The sequence below is a fragment of the Bathycoccus prasinos genome, assembly GCF_002220235.1.
Source record: "Bathycoccus prasinos genomic : Chromosome_8".
In the NCBI taxonomy this organism is placed as follows: domain Eukaryota; kingdom Viridiplantae; phylum Chlorophyta; class Mamiellophyceae; order Mamiellales; family Bathycoccaceae; genus Bathycoccus; species Bathycoccus prasinos.
In genome coordinates this window covers 357,370-370,812 of record NC_024001.1, presented here as the reverse complement: position 1 = coordinate 370,812, position 13,443 = coordinate 357,370, and the positions used below count along the sequence as shown (strand labels likewise).

At 51.2% G+C, this 13,443-nt stretch overlaps 6 protein-coding genes across 6 annotated transcripts; 2 read left to right on the top strand and 4 right to left on the bottom strand.

Moving 5' to 3' along the window:
• Nucleotides 1-55: 55 nt before the first annotated feature.
• Bathy08g02020 (conserved hypothetical protein) lies at nucleotides 56-1,294 on the bottom strand (the record flags this gene model as incomplete). The annotated part of the gene is made up of 1 exon (XM_007511535.1): nucleotides 56-1,294. The coding sequence occupies one exon, from the start codon at nucleotides 1,292-1,294 to the stop codon at nucleotides 56-58; it is 1,239 nt and encodes a 412-aa protein (XP_007511597.1).
• A 62-nt stretch (nucleotides 1,295-1,356) lies between these two features.
• Nucleotides 1,357-3,468, top strand: Bathy08g02010 (predicted protein; the record flags this gene model as incomplete). The annotated part of the gene is made up of 1 exon (XM_007511760.1): nucleotides 1,357-3,468. One exon carries the CDS (start codon nucleotides 1,357-1,359, stop codon nucleotides 3,466-3,468), a length of 2,112 nt encoding a protein of 703 aa, XP_007511822.1.
• Nucleotides 3,469-4,137: 669 nt separating this feature from the next.
• On the bottom strand, nucleotides 4,138-5,412 carry Bathy08g02000 (unnamed protein product; the record flags this gene model as incomplete). Its single annotated transcript, XM_007511722.1, has 1 exon — nucleotides 4,138-5,412. One exon carries the CDS (start codon nucleotides 5,410-5,412, stop codon nucleotides 4,138-4,140), a length of 1,275 nt encoding a protein of 424 aa, XP_007511784.1.
• Nucleotides 5,413-5,498: 86 nt separating this feature from the next.
• Bathy08g01990 (sialidase) lies at nucleotides 5,499-7,049 on the bottom strand (the record flags this gene model as incomplete). Its single annotated transcript, XM_007511784.1, has 1 exon — nucleotides 5,499-7,049. One exon carries the CDS (start codon nucleotides 7,047-7,049, stop codon nucleotides 5,499-5,501), a length of 1,551 nt encoding a protein of 516 aa, XP_007511846.1.
• Nucleotides 7,050-7,335: 286 nt separating this feature from the next.
• Nucleotides 7,336-9,915, top strand: Bathy08g01980 (predicted protein; the record flags this gene model as incomplete). Its single annotated transcript, XM_007511564.1, has 1 exon — nucleotides 7,336-9,915. The coding sequence occupies one exon, from the start codon at nucleotides 7,336-7,338 to the stop codon at nucleotides 9,913-9,915; it is 2,580 nt and encodes an 859-aa protein (XP_007511626.1).
• A 179-nt stretch (nucleotides 9,916-10,094) lies between these two features.
• Bathy08g01970 (cycling DOF factor 2) lies at nucleotides 10,095-13,324 on the bottom strand (the record flags this gene model as incomplete). The annotated part of the gene is made up of 2 exons (XM_007511498.1): nucleotides 10,095-13,094; nucleotides 13,268-13,324. The coding sequence occupies 2 exons, from the start codon at nucleotides 13,322-13,324 to the stop codon at nucleotides 10,095-10,097; spliced, it is 3,057 nt and encodes a 1,018-aa protein (XP_007511560.1).
• Nucleotides 13,325-13,443: the final 119 nt, after the last annotated feature.

Here is a 13,443-nt window from a genome sequence, read left to right as displayed (position 1 = left end):
GTGCGAGCTAATAAATCTATACTACGTAACACCATGGTACTGGTACCTACTACATCTATTCACTGCTATTTGCTTCTTCCATTTTGACCATCACCTCCAATCGCCGGCGCAAATCTGGATCGTTTTTGTAATTCAAATCGTACCACTCTCGACTCATCCCGGCTTTTTCTCTCTCTTCGTGCGCGAACGGTCCTTTCAAAACGTCCGGCGCGCACCTCTCCACGGCCGATAAAAACCGCTTCCCTAGTTCCTCCTCGTTTCCTCTCTCGATGTTCTCCTCTCTCGCGCAAATCTCTCGAAACCAATGCACGCCGACTGCGACGTGGTTCAACTCCTCCTTCGTAATTCTCTCCACAATCGCCGCCGATCGGTTATCGCCTCTCCCGACTAACTTCTCTCTCAACCTTGGCCCTGCGTCTAAACCTCTCGCCTCTTGCGCCATCGGCACCACGGCCATCCTGTCCAACGTATCCTCGCGACTTTCGAAGCATCCCAGCCACAGCATGTCGTGCGCGTCCATCTCTCCGTACTCGTGCCCTAACTCTTCCAACCTTTGCAAACACCAACTCAAATGCCTCGACTCGTCGTCCGCGACGCGCGCGAAATCCAAGTAAAACTCTCTCGGTAACCCTCGAAATCGAGCCACGGTATCCCACGCTAAATCGATCGCGTTCAACTCGATGTGCGCGACGGTGTGCAACACGTGCGCGGAAAACGAAGACAAAGGCGTATTCTTCGGCGACGGCACGGAAAACGGCATCACTAACGTCGGTTTCGCAGGTCTCGCCGGTCTCGACGGGAAAAGAACCTCGAGATCTTTCTCTTTCTCGGCGACGATAACTTCAATCTCGCCTCGTAAAAATCGACCGAACGCTCGGTGCGTCAGCGCTATTTTGCTCTCTATGCACTCCGTGTCGTACACGATCGTTTTCGCGTACTCTTGCAAACATCGACACGTGTTCTCGCTCTCTAGGAGCGCGTTTTGGACGTTTCGTTTCGCTTTTGAGGACACGTATTGGCCTTCCGTCGGTTCGTGTATCAGTACAGACGCAGACTTCTTCTTCGTCGTCGTCTTCGCGTTCGTTCCCCAGAGGCGGACGTTATCCAGCGGCAACGCTCGGTATTTCTCGATGATGTTCTCGTCGTCGTCAAAAGAAGAAGAAGAAGACGCAAAAAATGCACGTCGTCTCTTTCGCCCTCCTCTTCTCGCGGACGGTTGAGTAAAGGAGGAGGATCTAAAGGCGCAGCAGCGGTACCATCGAAGGGAACCCCTGCTGCTCCGCAGAAGCGTCATGTTCCCCCAAAAGTGTGCAGTCAATTCGCGTCACTTTGAAAGAAGCTTTGAAAGAAAAGAAAATGTCCTCTTCGTTAAGAAGAGAGAAAAGAGAGGAGGAAGACGCGTTGCTCCGTCGAGCGGCAAACGCAGCGACAGATGCGACGAATCTTGCGACGAATGCGAACCGGTTTAAGAGTGGGAACGACTACTTCGAAGAGGAAGAGGAAGAGATGGATGTGGCGGCGATGATGGGATTTAGCGGAGGTTTCGGGAGCAAAAAGAAGAAGCATAATCGAGAACAACAACAAGAAGAACAACGAGGTAAAGGAGGAGAAGGACGACGGGAAGAAGAGATGGAGAGAAAGCAACAGAACGACGACGAGGATGATGCGAGTGTTATTGGAAGAAGAATGCAAAATTCGAAGAAAGAAGACAAAGAAGGAGCTTTGAATACGAACGAAGCGGATGAAGACGACGACTTGGAAGAAGACCAAGAGTACGAAAAACTTCCCATCTCCGACGAAATTGAACTCGGATCTGCGCACAAGAAAACCGTGACGACGATTGCGGTCGAACGGACCGGGTCTCGGTTCGTCACCGGCGCGCGAGACGGGTTCGTGAAACTGTACGATTTTAACGGCATGAGGAAAGATTTGCACCCGTTTCGAGAGATTGAACCGAACGAAGGGTACCCCGTGCACTCGTTGGACTGGTCGCCGAGTGGGGACGCGTTTGTCGTCGCGACTGGGTCGAATAAAGCGAAAGTGTTCGATCGAGATGGACGAGAGCTCGGGGAATTCGAGAGCGGCGACATGTACATTTTAGATAGCAAAAACACGAGAGGACACACGCATAACGTGACCAAAGCGTGTTGGAATCCAATCGAGAAGAATTTAGTAATCACGAGCGCGGATGATGGAACCGTGAGGATTTGGAACGTGGATTATCTGGGCGATCCGAGAGGCTCGCAACGGTCCGTCGTGAAGCCGCAATCGGTCAAACCCGGGAGATTTCGGGCGACGACGTGCGCGTTTAACATGGACGGGAGCTTGATTGCGATGGCGTTGACCGATGGAAGCATACAGTTATTCCCGGCAAATTCAAAGAGAGGAAATATTATGAACAGTAATGGTAGCAGCGCGAATAGAAATGGAGGAGGAGGAGGCTCGAACGCGTACAAATCCACCTCGGTAGGTTTAGTCTTACCGCCGAGTCAGCAAAGTCACTTGGATAACAACTGGACGTCGATAAACAGACCGAAACAGTTGTTCAAAAAATGTCACCAACCGGACGAAGAAATATCCAGCTTATGTTTCAACGAGGAAGATGGACGACACCAAATGCTCTCGAGAGCGACCGATGGGACGTTAAAAGTCTGGGATTTACGCAACGCGCAAAAACCGGTGAAAGTGTTTGACGATTTGCCGGCGTCGTACGGAGAAACGACGGTCGCGTATTCACCGAACGGGTCCAAGTTTTTCACCGGTTGCGATGGCGAGGACGTTGGTAAAATCTCTTCCTCGACTGGGAGTTTACACGTGTTTGACTCGCAAACGTTAGAGCGCGTGGCTAAAATCTCCTCCTCGGAACAAAACGTCGTCTGCGCCACTTGGCACCAACGGTTGAACCAACTCTTCGTCGGGAGTGGAACGAACGACCGAAAGCTCGGATCTCGCGGGAAAGTGTCGCTCTTATACGACACTAATCTCTCCGCGGTCGACCGAGGCGCCATGTTAGCGATTGGCAAGAACCCTCGCTCGAAAAACGCGGACGATTTCTACCGCCGCGTGGACGTGCAAAACATTTTACACGTTCCAAACGCGTTGCCGTTATTCCAAGAACCCGTCGACAAATCCGGTCGTAAACGCCGGTTAAACAAAATCGAACGGAACGATCCAAACATTTCGAAAAAGCCACAGACCGACGGCTCCGGCGCCGGCGACCGCCCGGCGCAAAGAGGTTCGACGTTGCTCACGCAACACTTGTTACGAAACGACGGCATGCTCAGCGACCAAGACTGGAGATTGGGCGACGCGAGAGAGTCCATCTTGCGCCACGCGAAAGACGCGGCAGAGCACAACGTCCACACCAACGCGGAACCGAACGAAATTTGGTACGACTCGGACCAGGATAAAGACGATTCCGAGGACGAAGAAAAAGACGACGACGGAGACGAGGAAGCGGACGAATAGAATAGAGTAACGATTTTAAAATAGTAGTGTAATAAAGTAGGCCACACAGAGGCATCGTAATAATAACAACGCACGAAGTATCCCGCAATCGCGAGTGTTTGTTTTCACATGTATTTCTCGTCGACGCGTTCACGTTTCGTCCGCTTAGTATCATCCCTCTCCTTAACAGACAGACACATTCTTCATCCAGTTACAAAGCTTTCCTCACCAAAGCGGCGACGTCGCTCATATTTTTCGCTTTCAGTTTCGGGAACGGTCGTTTCTCCGTGATTGTCCACACGATTTTCTCGTTCACGAGGACCTCAAACGTCCCCGCGGAGGCATCTCGCGTGATCTCTAACTCGCCGTTGAGCTCCGCTTTCAACTGATTCGCGACGCGGACGAACGCTTGTCACATTTTGGAGACGGACGCTCGTGCTTTGACAGTTTTTGAGGAGGAAGGAGTGATGCTCCGCTTAGAGACTTTCTTGACCACTGTCCCTTTGCTTTTCGACGCGGACGTCTTTGAAATCGTTTTCTTCTTCTTTGCCGTTGCGCTGGCCATGTTTCTTTCGCGGCAAAATGAATGGAAAAATCTGAAGAATTTGAGGTTTACAGTTGAGTCAAAAAATGGTATATTCTCGCTACGTCATACGCGCTCTAATGATCTCTCTTTCTCTCTATCGAAAACTACTTCTTGAACCACTTAGGGACGAAGGATTTCTTAGCCTGGTCGCTCATCATCGGTTCGGCTTTTGCTTCTCGATCTTTGTCTTCTTCTTTCGAAGGAGGCTTCGGAGGAGGAGGAGGACGTATCGGCGCCGAAGCGGAAGACTTTTGGTCGTGCAATCGAAGCATTTCCAAACACTTGGTGCTGAGCAGCGCGGATTCCTCTACTTCTTCGAAGGAGGAAGTGGTAGTGGTGGTGGTTTTTAAGGAGAAGAAGATTTTCGCGGCGGGGGCTAAGCCGGCGTCGTATAAGGATTGGTTCGCGTCTCGGCCGTTTCGTTTCAAGACGCGTTTCGGAGGCGCGACGAAGAGTTCAAAGCTCGGCGCGCTTTGAGTACTTTTATCATCCTTGGATAAAATCTCCTCAACGAACGCGTACACGTCCTCGACGGTTTCTTTGTGCGCGTCGAACACCGCTTCCACGCACACGTCCGAAATTGGTTTCTGTTGAAACATAATCCGTATCGTCGCGTGTCGCACTTTCTCTCTTCGCCGTTGCGCTTCTCGCTCTCGATGCTTCTTCGTCAACAAGGCATTCCCGTTCTCTAATTTACGTCTGTTTGACGCCACAATCTGCGCCGCTTCCGCACTGGACAGCTCAAAAAATGCCTCCGGTAATTCCTCATTCGCGGAGACTAAACCGGTGGTTGGATCCATTTTGCGTTCCTCCGCTTCGGCGTCTAAAGTTTTCTGTCGAACCACCCGAGCCGCGCGTTTGCCGAGAACAGAAGAAGAAGAAGAAGACGTCGCTTTTGCGTCGTCGTCACTCAGAATTGCATATCGTTCCATCGTTTCGTCTTCTTTTTTGTCTTTCTTCTCCGCCGCGTCGTTCGCCGCGCTCGCCGACGAGGCACCTTTAACGTGTAACGGTGGTGCTTCTCCTCCTCCTCTTCTCAAACTGCTCTCCTCATTCGCGACGACATCTGAACCAACCGTTAAAGTTCGTTTTTTAATAAACACTACTTTCAACTTCGCGTTCGTCGGTAAGTTCAAGTGCCGCAAAGGGCAGTCCATGTCGACTTTCACACCTCCCGAGGAGGAAGAGGAGCCTTTTCCCCGCGATTGGTCTTCTGAACGGAATTCCAACGCATCAACGTTTATACTACTCTCTGATATCATCCCGAGCTTACTCGCGCACTCGAGCAAACAGTCCCTCAACGGTTTCATCGGCGGTAAAGATTTGAGGGTTATTTTCGATTTGCCGTCCTCGGAGAGGACGGTGATGGTGGTGGCCATGACGTGATGAATGTGTGGGTATTAATTGTGTGGTAAAATGAAACTTAAACTACGTGTCTACAACATTCGGCTACTATCTTTAATGACTAAATTAACGGCACTCTGGCGACGTAAATACCTTGCCTGGCTAAACTCTCTTCGACGTCTGCGCTTCCTTGTGGGGGTTCAATCTTGTAAAATTTACTGTACGCGACCAACACCTCGCACCCGCGCTGGAGCAGCGTCGGGTAGTGACTGCGTAAGGAACCGTCGACGTCCATTTCGAGTTCACGAATTCGAGTCCAGGTATTACCGTCGTTTGAGGATACGGCGACTTTAAGAAAGGTGCGGCATCGGGAACACCCTTTGGCGGGATGTTTTGCGTGGTCGTTGAACGCGAGCGCGAGTAAACCGCTCGGTTGGAGACGAATCATGTCGATTTTCGAGTTTGGATTCGGGACGTCTTTCATCGCCGACGCGTCCGTCCACGTTTGACCGCCGTCGAGAGATTCCGAGCGGAACACGTACCCAGCTTTGGTTCGAAAGACCATCAGTAAGTGGTCGTCCGTTTCCAATTCGACGACGGCGTTTTCAATCAACCACGTATTTCGACCTCGAATGGTTTCGGAGGGATACCAAGATTCGCCGTGGTCGTCGGAAAGTAAAACGCCCGCGCCTTCTTTTCCGTTCAGTTTTGAACATTTCTCTGGATTGACCGATGGCGATTCTAACATCGCGCGTTCGTTCCAATACGGCAGAACCCATCTACCGGACCGTCTTAACACGATCGGTTTATTCGCGGTGACTTTCGGTATCCCGTCGTCAAAATCCTGACTCAACACGATCTTCTCCGTGTGCGTCCACGCGCCGCTAACTACGTTAAACTTCTTCGCCAAAATATCCCCTCCCGGCGCGTAATCCATCCCCGGCACTCGAGACCCGCACCCATTCGTTCTCGATTGCGAATAAAACAACCAAATCTCGTGGTTTTTCTTCGGATTGGCGAACAAAACCGGACCCCACACCGCGCCGTTTTCACCCGCGTCCGTCGGCACGCTATAACTCCCCACGTCCGCGAAAATCTTCCTCTGCTCGTTCGCCGTCAGCGCTTTAAACCGCAAATGCTCCCCCTTTCCGTCCGCTTCCGCCATCACTATCCTTTGTTTCGTCCCTTCAATCTTCTCGCTCGTTTGCCACGCGAGCAACACGTTCCCTCGCGCCGGTCCTTTCCACGGCAAAGTTTCCACCATCGCCATGTGCTTATAGTTCCCTTTCAAAACATTGTCCACGTCGTACAAAGACACCGGTTCGCCTGGGCACCATCGATCCTCCTCTTCCTCGTTCGTGTTGAAAATGTTCGCCGCGCTCGCGGTGCGCTCGGTCACCTCCAAAGGGCAAAAGGCTGCACTTTCACCAAAATCACTTCCGAACGAGACGGTAAAACTGTTGTTATTCACTCGTTCTGAGCACCTGGTTTTCCTCAGCTCTTGTTTCCTCTGCGCGATCGTGTCTTCCACGGAGTGGATTTCTCCGTGCCATCCTGGTAATCGATCGTGGTCGTGTGCTTTACTCCTCTTCGCGAACGCCGATTCGCCGCTGCACGACGACAGAATCACCAGTGAAAGAAGAGCGCGTTTGAAGACGAGAGTAAAACGCATCAAATAGTCGCACGACTCGTCAAAGTCTCGCTCTCGTTGTTCTCTCTCTCTCTCTCTGGCGTGAAAGAGCGCCGGAACCGGCAAAGAAAGGCGCCTCCTTCTTCCTCTTTCGCGGGTGTTTCGTGTCTAACTTTTGTGTGGAAAAGGTCGTCATTTCCCGAGCGCGGAAGTGCAATTTGTACTCTCTGAAGGACCTTTCAAATATCGAAAGCTTTTGTCGTTTGTTTCCGGCGTCACGGGAAGTGCTCTGCGTTGTTCGTTTTTGTCGCCTCATCCTCGTTCAATAATGGCGGCGAAGAAAGTGAGCAAGCGCACGAAAAACTTCCAGAAGAATCATCTCCAATCTTCGGTCGCGAACCGGCGGCGGCACCAGAAGATTTCGAGGACGGACGAGAAGAAGAAAAGAAACGAGGAAAGCCGCCTGAGACGAGAAATCGAAGAAGAAAACGAAGAAGAGGACGGTGACAACGACGAAGATGCATATAAAGAGGAGGAAGGAGGGTTCGCGGACGCCAAGAGCGCGAAGAAGACGAGGAAGAAAGAATTGGAAGAGATGGACATCGACGAGTTCTTAGACGCGAGCGATGACGAGGACGAGGACGAGGACGAAGACGATTCAGACGACGAGGACGACGAGACAAGCGAAAACGAAAAGGACGATTCAGACGAGGAAGAAGACGAGGATAACGACGCAAAAACGAGAGAGGAGATGAAACGACACAGGGAACATTTAGAGTCTCTGAAAGAGACGGATCCTGAATTTTACGAGTACTTGCAACAGGAGGATAAAGAGTTGTTGGAATTCGACGACGACGACGACGAAGAGGACGATTCAGAGGAGAAACAAAAGAAGGACGAGAGCGATGAAAGCGATTCCGACGAGGAAGGAGGAACAAACGAGGACGAAGCCTCGAAACGCGCGAAAACGAAGCGAAAGAAATCGGAGAACAGACAATCCGGGAAGACGTTGACGTCGGCGCTCGTGAAAAAATTGTGCGAAAACGCCAAAGGCGGGAAGGCGTTGGGCGCCGCGAAGCATTTGTTCACCGCGTATAGAGCGGCGTGTCACTACGGCGACGAGGAGAATGAGAACGATCAGACGATGTTGAAGTTGGCGAGCTCGAGCGCGTTTAACGATTTGGTGCAGTTTGTGTTGGCGGAGGCGGATGATATTTTTAGAGGCGTGTTGGGAGATAAGCCGGCGAAATCGACGCAAGAGCAATACGATTACGAGCCGATGAAATCAAACAGATGGAAGAAAGTTGAGCCGGTCGTGAAATCTTACATCGGGAACACGTTGCATTTACTCGGACAGTTGACGGATGCGTCGATGACGTCTTTGGTTTTGAGACGGCTGGCTGCGTCCGTGGCGTTTTTGAAACCGTTCGAGCGGTTGACAAAACGCGTGACCAGAACGACGTTGATGTGTTTTTCGAGCGGAGAGCCAAGATTGAGGGTAAGTGCTATAGTTTTACTGAGAGCGATTGCGGCGACGTGTCCAGGACCGGCTTTAGAGAGAGCGGTGAAAGGGGTGTACCGAGCGTACGCGAGCAACGCAAAGTTTATGAATGCGAATTCGGCGGAGAATATCGCGTTTATGAGCGCGTGCGTGGTGGAAATGTTTGGCATCGATCAAAATCAATCCTACGGGTTAGCGTTTGCGTACATTAGACAACTCGCGACGTTGTTGAGAAATGCTTTGGCTCAAAAAACAAAAGATGCGTTCAAATCGGTGTATTGTTGGCAATACATAAACTGTTTGGAATGTTTTGAGCGGATATTAACCGCGCACGCTTCGAATAGAGAGTATAGCAGCAAAGGTTCCGGCGAGCAAACAACAAAAGACGGATCTACTTCGGTTTTACGACCGTTGGCGTATCCGGTGCAACAAATTGCGCTCGGTGCGGCGAGAGTATTGCCTTCGGCGCGATACGCACCGCTTCGCATTCGTCTTTTGAAAATTCTCAATAGGCTTTCGAGGTCGATGGAGACGTTTGCACCAGTTGCACCACTCGCCCTGGAACTTTTGAACTTTTCCGAGTTGTACAAAGCGCCAATGTCAACGAAAGCGCCCAGTCCAGATTTTACGCTCGCTTTGAGAGTTTCTAAAACCGAGTTGCGCTCTCCGGCTGTTCAAGACGTCGTCGTCGAATCCGCGTTTGAGGAGCTCGGCGAACACCTCGAGCAACATGCGTATTCAGTCGCGTTTCCAGAGATTTCTCACGCAGTGACGAGAGAGTTGAAACGATTCAATAAGAAAACAACCGTTGGTAGATTTAAAAAACAGGCGAAGCAAATGTTGGATGCGATTGAACGCAACGCGGATTACATCGAGAGGAAAAGAGATGACGAGGCGGATTTTGCGCCGAAAGACATCGAGAAAGCGAAGATTTTCTTACACGGAGAGAAAATGGAAGGAAAAGCACCGTTGACGAGGTACGTGAAACAGTTGAGAGATAGGGGGAAGGAAAGGCGCGCGGCAATGCAAGCCATGGATGTGTCTATTCGCTCGAACAAGTCTCACGGCGATGAGTCATCCTCTTCTGATGATGACGACGACGACGGGGATGACGAGGATGATGATCACAGAAGAGGCGACGACGAGGAGGACGAAGATGATGACTTCTTGAACGGAGATAACGACGGTGGCGACGACGACGACGACGACGAGATCATAGACGGAGACGAAGCGTTTGAAGAAATGAAGAAACGCAAGCGTAAGTCAGGTGTCGACGAAGAAGACTTGTACCTCGGTAAGGAAGATTTAGTCAAGGAATTGGAGCTCTCGTCAGACGAAGAGAACGACGACGAAGACGTCAAACCAGTGCCGACGAAAAAAGCGCGGAAGAAGGGCGGTAAGAAGTAATTAGTACTGGTTGAAAGTGTTTGTTTTTTATGAATACATTATTACAAAATGGTTCTCTAAAGTTATCAAAATAAATGTTCCTCAGTACTACGGGAAAAGTTATATAAATAGCTAGTTGTACAAAGAAGTATGTTCTCCTTCACAAACACGCAGTAAAATGGTAAATGTTATGCGCAAGATTAACTGCTGTTGTTTGTGCTTTTCTTGACTTCGTTCGTTTTCCTTTTCGGCGTCGCTTTCGCGTCCACCGCCTCTCCTCCGGTCAAATTCATCAAAAGGCTCGCGTACTGCGCAGCTTGGGCCGACTTACCGCCTTGTTGTTGTTGTTGTTGTTGTTGAAGTAGTAACAATTGTTGTTGTTGCTGCTGCTGCTGTTGAAGTTGTTGAAGTTGTTGCTGTTGTTGCTGCATGAAAGGCGCTCCGCCCAAGTCATTCATCCATCGCGCAACCGCCGCTTGCTGTGCTTGCTGCATGGCAAGAATAGTAGCTTCGGGCGCAGATGTAGCTTGCGCGTTGACGTTGTTTCCCATGGAATCAACACCGGTTCCCCCCGAACCGCCTGAATTTCCACTTCCGGTGGCTTTCTTCCCGCCGCTGATGTTATCGTTGTTCTCGGTCTCGCTCTGCGGTTTCTCACTCGTTGTCGAGGAAGACATGGTTTGCAATATCGCGTTCGCTTCCATGGTAGCCTGAGATGTTACAATAGGCAGTTGCGCTTGCACGAGCGTATTGACGTCCGCTTGCACCATACCATGCTCAACTGACGACATTGCAATAGTTGAAATTGCCGTACCAATTCTCCATCCGGTGATTTTGGCCAACGTGACGACGCGTTCGGAAATATCCGCACCCGGGGAATCGCCGTGAATCATCTTTGCATTTCTCGCGATTTCTTCGCCAACTCTGGCAGCAGCGAATCCAACAAGAGATGCGGCCAAATTGACGTCGTATCCAGCGACGGAAGATAGCAACTGCGCAACCTGGGCGTCTGCGTTGGAAGCGCTGTGCATACCCGCGAGTACCGCCGCGTCCGCGTTGGCTCCCGGCTGACTCCCCACCGAGCCAAATCCACCACCTGCGGCGTTTCGAGCAGCGGTGGCGATTTGCGCGGCCGAAACGCCCGGAAAGTTGAAAGGAAGCTGATTGCTGCCGTTACTCGCCGTCGACGGAACACCAACCATCGAGTTGGGAAGCAAAACTTGCTGTCGAGCGACTGCAGCTGCCGCTGCAATATTCGGCGGTTGTCGCAGGAATGCTGGTCCAGCGCCTCCAAGCGCGTTGCCTGCTGCGCTCGCAAGTCCGGCTAAACCAGCGGCAGCATTCATGGCGGGTGTCTCGGTGTTGTTTCTGCCATCCGCTCCATCCCCATCACCACCGCCATAACCACTCGCATGGTGTACATTCGGAGCACCACGATCTTTGCGTCGACCAGAGCCCTTTGGAAGGTTGCGTTGCGTGCCGCCTTCTGTCCAATATCTCTGACACGCGCGACAATAATGTCGAGGTTGTGATAACAGACCGTTGTTGTAGTAGCAGAAACGAGTTTCGTTTGAGTTACATCTCGCGCAGGGGCGATGGTTGTTCACATCTTCGCGACCAGCAATGTTCTGTTCTCTTTCGAGCTCTTTTTGCGTCTTTTGTGGTTGCATTTGTTGCTGTTGCTGTTGCGCGTCTCGCTGCTCAATAATATCCGTCGCCGGCGTCATCGGCATGTCCCCGTTTTCATCCGGCGAGTTGCGATCTGCCTCGTCCTCGACATCTTCATCCTTCGCAATTTTTACCTTGACTTGCCCACCGCGATCTTTGTCACCTTCTTTCGGCATTTGAATGTTCAAAGTCGTCTCGGCCCCAGATCCGCCGCTACCATCGTTTCCAGACCCTCCGGAACCTTCACGACTACCCCCAGAATTTGCTTGCGGCGACATCCCTCTAGGGTTCGGTTCTTCCGAATTCTTCCCAGAACCACCGGCAGAACCTTGATGCTCGCCAGAATCTGTGTCTTTCTCGTTGCCAGTGTCGTTTCCTTCGTCATCGTCATCCGTGTTGTTCATATCTCTCGCTCCGCGACGCGACGGCGAGTGCCTCGTTTGGCTTTGGTTCCTCTTTGAGCGCTCAGATCTTCGTTCGGATCGATTCTTATCGTAAACATTCTCCAGCACGGTCGTTTCTTTCTTATTCGTCGCGTCTTCATTCGATATGCCGTCGGTATTTTCGTTGCCGGCGGCGGCGTTATCGCCTTCGTTGAAGTGTGCCCTTTTCGACTGATTGCCTCCTCCCACGTTGCGTTCGTTACTGCCGTACTTTTCCAAATCGTGTTCAGGCGCCGCCGACGTGGTTTCTCCCGAATGCGTCGGTCGAACTTTGTTACCGCCCAAACCCGGACTCGCTGCGCGTTTGTGCTTGTTGTTCTCGTCGTCGTTCTCTTCTTCCTCTTTCTTCAACTTGTCGATTTGATCCTGTTTCTTTTCTTTTCCAGCCTTCGCGGACATCTTGCCGCCCAATCCTTTCGATTGCGTCTGTCCTTTCTCATCGCTCGACGTTCCGTTATCAACTTCGTTGCTCCCTTTATTTCGAGTGTCGGTACCTTCGTTTGAACCACCTCGGCCTCCGCTACCTCCACCATCTGTGATTGGATCCGATCCTCCGGAACCTCCGTCGCTATTCCCTCTCTGTACCTTCGCCGGTGCCGCCAGCGTTGCTAAATTCTTCGTGCTATTATTATTATTATTATTATTGTTATTATTATTGATCTTTCTCGTTTTTTGGTCCAATCCTGAAGGCAAACTTGAGGCAAACATAATCGCAGCCGTCTCCATCGCGTCTCGAATCTTTGTCAAAGTCGCCGGTTTCTCGATGTACCCGTCAAACATGACCGAGTGCCCGGCTTCGCCGGTCGACTCGCACAAACTCAAAAGCTCCCCATGTTTCAACGCCGTCACCGCAATAACTTTAATCGGCTCTTCCTCCTCGTGCCCAGGCTCTAAGTGTTCTCTTCGGAACTTCTCGTGCTTTCGGATCTCGGCTAACGTTTCGACCCCGTTTTCTTGCGGCATCATGATGTCCAACAAAATGCACTGCACCTCGCCTTGTTTCTCGTCAATGTATTGAATCGCTTCTTTCCCGCTCGTCGCCACCGGCGAGTCTTTAAACCCGAGCTGCTCTAACTGGTTCGTCGTTATCTGTGTTTTACAAAAGAAATCGAGGAGAAAAATGTCAGAAAAAATTTCGTTTGTTATCCCCTATCCTCGAGCGCGCGAGCAAAGAGAGAGAAAAGTACACGTGGCAGGGAAAGGCACTTTTATCCAAAACAAAAGTTTCCGCGCGCGTTCACACGGGCGAAACGAAAACGTACCCTTCTGCACAAACCAATATCGTCCACCACTAAGATCTTCTTCGACGCGTTGTTCATTTGGTTTTGATTCATCTGTTCCTCGTCGTTTAATCGTTTTTGTTGCTGCTTGTTTTTCGCCACCGTGGAGGCTCTCTTCCCTGACGCGGAGCGTCCGGAAAGCTCGTCCAAGGAGGGGA